This window comes from Sinocyclocheilus rhinocerous, unplaced genomic scaffold (assembly GCF_001515625.1).
Source record: "Sinocyclocheilus rhinocerous isolate Xijiao unplaced genomic scaffold, SAMN03320098_v1.1 scaffold395, whole genome shotgun sequence".
NCBI lineage: Eukaryota > Metazoa > Chordata > Actinopteri > Cypriniformes > Cyprinidae > Sinocyclocheilus > Sinocyclocheilus rhinocerous.
The window spans coordinates 1,307,102-1,317,859 of NW_015660890.1; the positions used below are offsets into that span (position 1 = coordinate 1,307,102).

The following is a 10,758-nucleotide window of genomic DNA, read 5'->3' on the forward strand; positions in this document are numbered from 1 at the left end:
GATATGTATATATATATATATAGTATATAGTATAGTATGGTTGAAGCAGGAATATTTAAAAATCTAATGTAGTTTTTGTATACTATTAAATTAAATTTGATACATTTTCGTTGCGTCCCTAAAGTTTTGTAATGTACTCCTGTGTTACTTGGGGGAAAAAAGTAAGCATCAAGCCCTGGATAATCAAAGTGACATATTTGTAGTACAGTTGCATTATAATAAATGCAAAAAAGACAAGTTGAAGTCTATAAAAGTACATAAGACTGTTTGTGGGTGGCGTGTTGTGCCCGTGTTGTCAGCAGCAGATGGGATTTGGGCATAATCTCATTCAGTATCTGCCTGCTCTTGTTAAGTGAACAAGCTTTGCTGATAAACATTGGTGACACGAGTACAGACGGTCGTCCCCTTGGCTGAAAGCGATGGCAGGAACCAGACCGTACACTCGGATGAACAGAAGAGCGAATGAGCGAGCCAAAGACAGCGGAGTTTGAGGAGAGACGGAAGGGAGCGGATAATCTCCAGACGGGTTTCCTCCACCGTGAATCCCGTTTGCTTTGATCAGTTCAGATTAATCCAGCACCAATGACCTCAAAGCCAAACAATTTATAGAGTTACTGTGAAACTTCCTGCAAACCGGCCTGTCAACATGTACTGGATGAGATGACTTTCATGAAGATCTTACAAGACCCCATCGTGTAGTTTCTCTGTTAATACCTGATGGATACTCGTGCCACGTTGATGGCACATAACAGATGGTTGTGTGAGCTGCACACATGGGGGGATCTATTAGAGCGGTCACAAGATGTTTGCATCAGAGGAAACTTGCAAAACTGTGTGTGTTTTTGTTCTCTAAAACAGATTGTGCCACAGTGGCCTGTTTATGAGAGTAGGAACTTTTAAAGGGATTTCTTGCAAAGTTGTCAACCTCTTCAGACCCGAAATCAACAACAAACTTTTCTGAACAAGTCAAAGTGTTTAACACCGAAAAAATTACACACTTCACCTTTAAGCAATATGTGATATTTTCTGTCAGAGCAAGTGTAACTTTCCCCTTTTTGAATGCAGACAGCGTTGAAGCTAAAGATTACACCCGGACAGCTGACTCAGGATCTCAGGCTTACCACATCACTGAACAGACATGAAGACACACTCTCTCTCGTAATAACAAAACTTTGTTCTTTTTCTGTATTTTTTCCTTGTATCCAGCAGGGGCGCGGGAAGATGTTTTCGGTTGGGGGTGCTGTGTGTGTCCGTGTTGGGTGAAAGGGTGGGGGGGCTGGTTCACTTACGTCGGTGCTCGTGCTCAGCCCCCTCAGCACCCCTACTTCCCACGTCCCTGGTATCCAGTATAGGTATCGCAACATCTTTGAAATAAGGAAAACACTTTTCAAAATGTGGGGTTTTTAAAAGAAATTATTCGTTTTATTTAGCAAGGATGCATTAAATGTATAAGACATGACTGTAATACTTTTCAGTCATGTTACAAAAAAAATCTATTTCAAGCAAGTGCTGTAATTTTGAACTTTCTATTCAAGTATCCTTAAAAAAGTATTGCGCTTTCCAAAAAAAATGTTAAAGGAGACATATTATGCCCCTTTTTACAATATGTAATATAAGTCTCTGGTGTCCCCAGAATATGTCTGTGAAGTTTCAGCTTAAAATACCCCACAGATCATTTATTATATCATTTTGAAAATGCCTATTTTGAGTGGAAGCAGAAACACGCTGTTTTTCGGGCCTGTCTCTTTAAATGCAAATGAGCTGCTGCTCCCCACCCCCTTTTCCAGAAGAGAGCTGCGCCATTACAGCTCGGACCTGCTAAAAACATCTGTTTTGGTTCTGATTATGCACCGGGGACCTGATTATAGCACTTAAAATCTGGAAAAGTCACATTTTCATGATATGTCACCTTTAAGCAGCAACAACATTGATAATAACAGGAAATGTTTTTGTGCACCTAATCAGCATATTAAAATGATTTCTGAAGAATCATTTGATACTGAAGACTGGTGTAATGATGCTGAAAGTTCAGCTTTTCCATCAGAGAAATAAATTACATTTTAAATACTGTATATTAAAGGGGTCATATGATGTTACTAAAAAGAACATTATTTTGTGTATTTGGTGTAATAAAACTGTTATTTTAATTTGGAATAACATTTTATAAAATTACTGTTTTACTGTATTTTTGTTCAAATAAATGTAGCCTTGGTGAGCATAAGATGCTTTTTTCAAAAACACAAAAAAATCTGACCAATCCCAAGCTATTGAACGGTAATGTACTTACATAAAGAAAAACAACCCCCAACAAATTTGCTTTTTGGGTTTGAGCTCTTAATCTGTTTTGCAAACAGTATCTTAAAATCAGTAAATATCATTTTAAAGATGTTTAAATGAGTAAAAAAGAAAAACCATACCATTTTTTTTCAGTAAACACAAAGAAATGTATATGCATTATATTAAACAGCATTTTGCATTATTTAACTAAAAAAGGTAGCTTATGATGTTAATATTTCTAAATATGTTTCTTACATTGCAATTAAAATCAGGCATTATACATGTATTAACTCACCAAAGCAAATATTTCTTTTATTTGGCCCATGACTTTATTTCATGAAATGAAACGGCTGTAATAATTTGAAATACTAGCAGAGACCAACAAGAAAAATTAGATGTCAAAAAAAGCCCTTGCTATATTTTGAAGCAACTGATATATAACAACAACCATGACAAACTAAGGAGAAACTTGGTGGTGCATTTAAATTGTTTGTTTCGCTAACATGACAGTAGTTTTGGTTATTAAATACAATTTAAGTAGACAAAAATGATTTAGTATACCTTTAAGTGACTTTCCACTCAACAACTCGGGCTTTCCTCATCTGCAACCCAGCACAACGAGTATCTGTGACAAAGATTTTTATAATAGAATCTCATTTTGAACTCTAGCTTGCCCTGCAAAAGTCACTTTAATAGAGTACAGTGAGGAGGGATGGAGAAACAGAGGGATATGAGAGAAAGAGAGAGACAGAGAGACATTCTTAAATAGAGGACAAAACCAGGAGCACAGGCCTGAAAATGGAGCAAGCAATTAAAGGCTTCATGGCCTCAATGTTTCCTCTCTCTCTTTTTTTATCTCTCCCCTGCCTTTCCTTTCTCTCCTCTCGAGTCACCTCACCTGGTGCAGGATGTGTGTGTTTTAGGTTGTGGCTTTGAGAGTTTTCTAACAGTAGCATGCTGTACCTGGCACACACACACACCTGTTGAGTGATCACATGACCTCCTGTGGCCTCTGGGCGCTTCACATACTGAATAATTCAGTTCAGGGAACAACACTGGAGGTGTTCACACACACAGATGAAACACAACACTGAATTCTCATGTCCCTGAGCTACTAGGCAGAGTGGACAAGTCTATTTCTACATATTCATACTGTGGGTGTGATATTATTGTTATTATTTATGGTCCTTGTTAAGGCATGCATCACTATTACTAATGCTCCAAGGATTATGGATTTGAACAAATTCTTAATTTCCAAGTATTAAACTTAAGTGCATAATATGTTACAGACATGAATGACTTGGAATAAAGACTAAAACAGTACTTGTATAACACTTAGATAGAAGGTGGCAAAACACAGCACAAATTATTTTCACTTTTTAAATGGTTTAATAACAAATTATATATAATAAATAGTGCTGTCAAATGATTAATCATGATTAATCACATACAAAATCTAAGTTTTTGTTTGCATAATACATGTGTGTGTTCTGTGTATATTTATTATGTATATTTAAATACACACGCATACAGTATATATATTGAAAATATTTACAAGTATTTACATGTCTATATTTATATTCACATAATTTACATTATAAATAAATTCATTTAATATATAAACATAAAATTTTTCTGAAATATATACATGCATGTGTGTATTTATATATACATAATAAATATACACAGCACACATACATATATTATGTAAACAAAAACTTTTATTTTGCATGCGATTAATCGTTTGACAGCACTAATAATAAATAAATCTATTTAAAATCTAAAAGTTCATATAGTTCATATTAAAAATCTAGTATCAAATCTATTTTATAAATTCATAAATATTGAGTTTCCAGTTTACATATGCACTTAAAACTTTTGCATGTGTAACATTTTTTATGTTTTTGAAAGAAGTCTCTTATGTTCACCAATGCTACATTTATTTGACTAAAAATACAGTAAAAAACGATAATATTGTGAAATGTTATTACAATTTAACTTCTAATTATTACAATTTAATTTATAATTGCAATTTAAAAATAACAGTTCTCTGTTTGGAAGTCAAAGTTTGGAGTCAGTAAGATTTTTTTTTTGGCCACTGAAAATTTAGATTTTCCTACACATAAAATACATTTTAAAATATGTTTTAAAATGTATTTTATGTGTAGGAAAATCTAAACTTTCAGTGGCCCAAAAAAAATCTTACTGACTCCAAACTTTGGTTTTAGAAAACTGTCCCTGCAGAGCCCAACTGTTGAATTTGACACATCCGTCAAGAATATGGGCAGAAATACCCTCCGCTCTGCCGGAAACGCCAACACAGCTGTCTTTCTTCTGAATAGAGAGAACTAACAGGGTTATAAGTATGCTGCAGCTTTTCCTCGCCATTTTAGACCGAATCAATGATCAATATTCCCAAAGGAAATAATAACACTTAACTGTGAATACAGTAAAGATCAGGCATGCTGTGTACTGGTTTATAACGGCCAGTTGGATGTCTGTGGGTGGATAAATAAAATCTGCGTGTGCCATGAGCGTGGGAGGAAAGGACCGTACGATGCCAGCAGCGTTTTTTATAAGGGGGAAAATGAAGATCGGTGAGACCCTCTTAATGGTGTGCTTGAACGGGCCAGTCGGAGTTGCCATGACTCCTGTCTCTTGGGTTGCTATGACGGCAGCGTCTTCACATCAAGCCCAGATCCACCTAATCATAGGTTTAATAGATGTGTCCTCACAGACACGAAGCTCTTCCATTACCAAACACTCCTCCAACTGAACGATCATGCTCAGAGTTTATTTACATCAGTGTAGTCTTGACACCTTGTCCTTTCTACTGTAATTATATTAAAGGGGTCATATGATGCTATTTTAAAGATCATTATTTTGTGTATTTGGTGTAACAGAATATGTTGACATGCTTTAATGTTCAAAAAACACATTATTTTTCAAATACTGTACATTATTGTAGGTCCTCTATGCCCCGCCTCTCTCAAACGCTTCGTTTTCTACAAAGCCCCCTCCTTTGACAAGCGCAGTCCGCTCTGATTGGCCAGCTGACCCAGTGCACTGTGATTGGCCGAACACCACAAGCACCTGTCGGAAATGTAACGCCCCTTACCATAAACGCGAGCTTCATCTTTCAAAATAAATGTAAAGACAGAGCCCGAAAGGGGAACAGAGTCAAAACTTGAAATCGCATCATATGACCCCTTTAAAGTCCCCCTGCAGTCACTAAATGTATCCCTTAAAATGCATCTTTGACAATCAAAATGACATATTTAACTGTTTTTCCAGTGAAAATGACTTCTTGATGCTTTAAAATAGTTTGAATATGACTCTACACCCTTACCTCATTTAATATATGTGGATATGCAAATTAGGCCCCGGCTCCACTCAATTTCACCAGCCTGCACTACCTGCTCCACTTTTACTCAGTTAACTTAAAGGGATAGTTCACCCAAAAATGACAAATAAACCCTAAATTCAGTTTTATTTTTCTGGATTCCCTTTTTTCTGTTTTCATTTTTCTAGACTAGTTTTAATGATTCAATTCAATTTTATTCATCAAAACGCATGTCTAATTAACTGAAATCATGCTTACAATGTTAAATAGCAATTTACTAAACTTTTCACATAAGTTACATTTTTAAGGCCCTATAAAATGTTTTATTAGTTTTATTTTTAACAAATTCTGTTTTCTGGATTCGATTAATAGTTTCATTAAATATTAATAATTAAAAACATCTCTAATTAATTAATTTTATTTTAAAAAATCATTTATTATTATTTTATTTACTTATTTCCAGAAATACTTTGTGTATTTATATTTTTCTGCTAAATTCTGGTAAATATTATTTTAAAAATGTTTTAATAATCATTTGTATTATTAGTAGTAGTACTACCATTATATTAAGTTATATTTCTGTCACGATTTCTTCTAGTTAATCTGAACTTTTATTTTGACAGGTTGCCGTGAAGCCATTTATGACAATTTATGAAGACATTTATGATGAGTTTTTCTCAAAAGAAACTGTAAAATGCTCATGAAGTGACTCTCAGATCAGTTCTAGAGATTAAGTTTGTGTTCATGTATTTATATATTGAGGCAAAATTAATACTCGTGGCTCCTGAAGATATATTGAGGGCTTGTGAAGCAAAATGATCAAGAAACTGAGCATTATTTACTTTACAGTTCAATAGTGGTAGAGTGATATTTCTTCATTGATTTGTTTATTTTTTTTAATAATTTGATTAAATAAAAATAATAATGCATGAAAATATTAATAATAAAAAGTGCAATTTGTTCTGCCTGTTTTTAATGAAATAATGTACATACAGTTTCATGGCCGGTAAAAAAAAACAAAAAAAACATTATGGCCAGTAAATTTCCTTAAGTCAGCAGCCATTGGCAGGTATGAGACTAATCGTTAGTCTAACCGGGATTTGTCACAGCGCTTACATATTGTTGCTCTTTTGTTGATTTGATTGCTTCTATTGTCCTCATTTGTAAGTAGCTTTGGATAAAAGCGTCTGCTAAATGCTTAAATGTAAACGTAAAGCAAAATTTCAGTTTTAGGCCCTGTGTGTAAAGTATCACCATGATCATTAAGTAAACCTCTCAGACTTGCATTATGAAATTTGGACACAATCTATTCAAGGCCTGTCTTCCTCCAGTGCAATAATCCGACCTGGTTAATCCGACTCTCCCCTGGTCAGCACACAGAGATTAAATTACTGCAGTCAAAGCGACCGGGCGACCCACCGCAGCATGTATAAACACTGTGCATGCCTGTGAGGATGCACAACAAAAACATTGCATTGGTGCACCGTGTACTATACTGTATGTTACAGCAGATGACACATAGGTTCATCTTTATAGGTCCAGAAGGCATTTAATAAACTAACCAACAACCTGAGCGCAAATCACTTGTGTGGTGAATGAACACATGGTGATGCAAGTGGCTGCACACTGCAAAGCAGTACCGTTTGCCATCAAGCACACATGCATGACCACAACCGCTGCAAAAGCACTGCATGCGGGGTAACGGAAACTGCCATGTCCCTTCATGCATTAAACAAAAACCTAAGCATGAAATAACTCCACCCAAAACACCTTCAGGGCATCAAAAAAAACTGTTTTTGCGGTGCATTCTGACTCCCTGCTTTTAGAAATAGTGTGAATAGTGAATAATGATGAAACCACCATCAGAACATTATTGCTTCTCTTGTGTAGATACAACAAAACCTTTATGCTTGGAAAGAAGACCTGTTGGAAAATCCAGTTTAAGGTGGCTGGTTGGTCCAAAACAAATTTGACCCCCTTAAACTGGCATTTGTTGTTGGTAAAAGATGGTCAACAGAACAAGAGAATCTATTCAGGTTACAAAGGAGCATTTACACATAATACACACAATTATGGTAACTACACTGTAAAATGTTTTTAATTATTATAATACATATTTGTTTCAATTTAACTTGTCTCAATATTTTTTATTTATATTCAAATGTATGGGCTTCAAATCTATTTTCTTTATTCACAATTCAATTCAATTTTTTTTTTTACTTAGATTTTACTTTAAAAGGCAAGTACTGTTATTGTATTGTTATTAGCCACCACTGCCATCAAAATAAATAAATACATAAATAAACAAACAAACATACTGACTGTTTGAAAGTAGCCTAATCACAAACTATGTCTTATTATTGGTTGTGATCTTCTCACTATTGATGAGATCTATGTCTCACGTTTGCAGAAAAAAGGTTTAACAATTCTGAAAGACCCCTTACATCCAGCCAGACACCTCTTTACGCCTCTTCCTTCAGGCAGACGCCTTAGAGCAATTTAAAACTAAGTCTACACGTTTTCTGAAGGGTGCTCATTGTAGGATTGTTCATGCTCTTAATTCCTCTGGTCTCTATGCATCTGCATTTCACTCCTTATAATTGATAGGACATATATGTATAGTTGGATTTATCTGTGTGTGTGTATGTATGTATTTATGTAGCCTATGTATTTTAATGTTGATGACCTCGCCAAGCAAATTCCAAACAACTAGGGTGCTTGGCAATAAATAAATAAATTTGACAGAAGTCTCTGCTCAAACCAATAGCCTATCATAAACCAGTCTAAGACGATTTAGGCTATTGGTTTTAAGTGGTTTTTAATTGGCCAAATTGGTGTTCAACTGAGGGAAACCAGCCAATAAGTGTGCTAACACCTCTGTAAAACCAGCAAACCAGACCAACCTGGGAGACCAGCGTATCCATTTAAGTTGGTTTAAGATGTTTATTTCAGTAGCGGCAGTTAACTAGGTAACTAGGATGAAACTGACAAATTCTCGCCATTGTTTTAGGTTACAGCCGCGTGTCAAAGCCAAAACAAAAGTTACTCACGTCCCAAGCACCTCTTTGAATTCAAACATCTCCTTGATATCATCGACCTGCTTCTTCCACGAGCAATCCCCGCCGGCCTCTCCGTTCTCCCGAGCCATGGCGGGAAAAAAAATTTAACGGGGAGGACCGTAGATGGAGAAGTGAGCGCTGGAGATCTCTGGAGATTTTCCCCGCTTTCCCACGCTGCACTTCCTGCTCTCTGCTTCTCCTTCTTCCCTCGCCTTCCCCGGTTGTACCGTTACCGAATAACCCCGGTGAGGATCTCCCTCAAGCAGCTTAAACAGTTTGACGTAAATAGTTCGGAGAGGCGCGTGCGTGCGTGTGTCACCTTTGCGGAGTCTTAATGGCACCGGTACGGGTTTATTCCGCCCCGCGCGGCTGCTGAACGTTGATCCCGCGCGGACTGATGCGCTGCATCCGTTGTTATGGCAATGAGGAGAGAGAGTGAGTGAATGAGGAGGAGGAGGAAGATACTCTGCTCCTCACCGCGCGACCTGACAAAGAGCAAATGCATGAGAAATATGGCAAGCCGTTTTAACATTTAACTAACACGCATCCGTTTTTTTACGGGCACTTACTAGTATTTTTAATAAATACATTTAACATAATTACAAACTTTGCTACCAGCCACTTTCCCAGTTGTGATAAGTGAATATGTACCTGTTACTGGAAATAAATTCCAAACAGTATTCCAATTGCTACTGGTACCTATTGCAGTTATACTAGTACTGATTCTTTAAAGGGATAGTTCACCCAAAAATAAAAATTCTGTCATTAATTACTCACCCTCATGTCGTTCCAAACCCGTAAAACCTTTGTTCATCTTCGGAACACAAATTAAGATATTTTTGATGAAATCCGAGAGCTCTCTGACCCTGCATAGGCAGCAATTTAACTGCAATGTCCCCAGGCTCAGAAACCTAGTAAGGACATCGACAAAACAGTCCACGTGACATCAGTGGTTAACTGACCATTTCTTAGTTATCAGTATTCTGTAAGTGACAAGTGACTACGTGGGGGAAAAAAGTGTATTGTGGAAAGAGCCAAAAAATAAAATTGACTTTGTTAAATTGAGTTTAATAGAGACTAGTCACTATTGAAATAAGTACTAGTATCTAAGGAATAGTTAATGAAACAGAAAAATATAGTAGTGGATTGTTTTCTAGTATTTAAAAAAACGGAGTGTCTATTTACACTAAGTGCAAATAGCCCACCTCGTTGAGCATCTATCGCTATTTACACTTAGTGCAAATAGCCGCTGCCTTAAAAATATGTTCTAGTAACAACAAATAAATGTTAAAATGGCTTGCCATATAAGAGCGTAGAGGAAAGGAGGAGAGACCGTGTGGCTGTGTGAATTGTTCGCATTGCACCAAAAGCATGCTCAGGCCCAACTGAAAAAGACATGTATCTGTTCAGAACAATTTTTTAAATAAAGTCTAAATTCTCAGGGTACCCTGTAGGAAATGAAACAGTGGTCATTTCAATATAGATGCATTATGGAACACGGAAGAAGAAGATATTAATCATTGTTAATAGTTACTGCATTTTAAAGCAACAAAGTCAGTCAAAATAGTTTAGGCAAAATCAAGGTAAAATAACACTTTGGCTACATCTGGTGGTACCTATTAGCAGGCTAATGATGATAGTAGCGCACAAACCAGCTTTAGAGTTCTAAAAGTGTCTGTGTTTATCGATAAAGTGCACTTAAAATAAATGTATTGCAATTAAACACATCAAGACTCAAATAATACAAATTAACACAATTATACAGTCAAAATAACAACATTTACCTTGAGGTGAGCATGTGACGTGAAGATAAAGGTGGTGACTGAAGTATTTACAGAGACAACCTTTGCAATTTTTTTCCAAAAATTAGGCCCATTCACCTAATGTCCCTTAAATATCTTCATCCCACATAAAACAGCAACATTTAAGGGTTAAAAAGCATGTTTGAGAGCAGGTTTTAATAGTAGGACCAAAGCTTGCTTGACATGTGCCTGATGTGGATGTCAGATTGGCTGCAGGCCATTCACATTTATCAATACAGTCAGCAGCGAGGACAAAATGTGTGTGTGTGTGTGTGTG

The 10,758-nt window shown here is 36.2% G+C and overlaps 2 protein-coding genes across 2 annotated transcripts in view; one reads left to right on the forward strand and one right to left on the reverse strand.

The window, feature by feature from the left end:
- LOC107726013 (calcium/calmodulin-dependent protein kinase type 1D-like) overlaps positions 1-9,165 on the reverse strand; it is a 55,020-nt gene extending 45,855 nt beyond the window's left edge. The window contains exon 1 of the mRNA XM_016535465.1: positions 8,671-9,165. Within this exon, the coding sequence (XP_016390951.1) occupies positions 8,671-8,768 (98 nt within the window). The 5' untranslated portion in view covers positions 8,769-9,165. The remainder of the gene's footprint in view (positions 1-8,670) is intronic.
- Positions 1-10,758, forward strand: part of LOC107726016 (ADP-sugar pyrophosphatase-like) — a 76,851-nt gene that overhangs the window by 51,551 nt on the left and 14,542 nt on the right. The gene's annotated exons all lie outside the window — the stretch shown is intronic.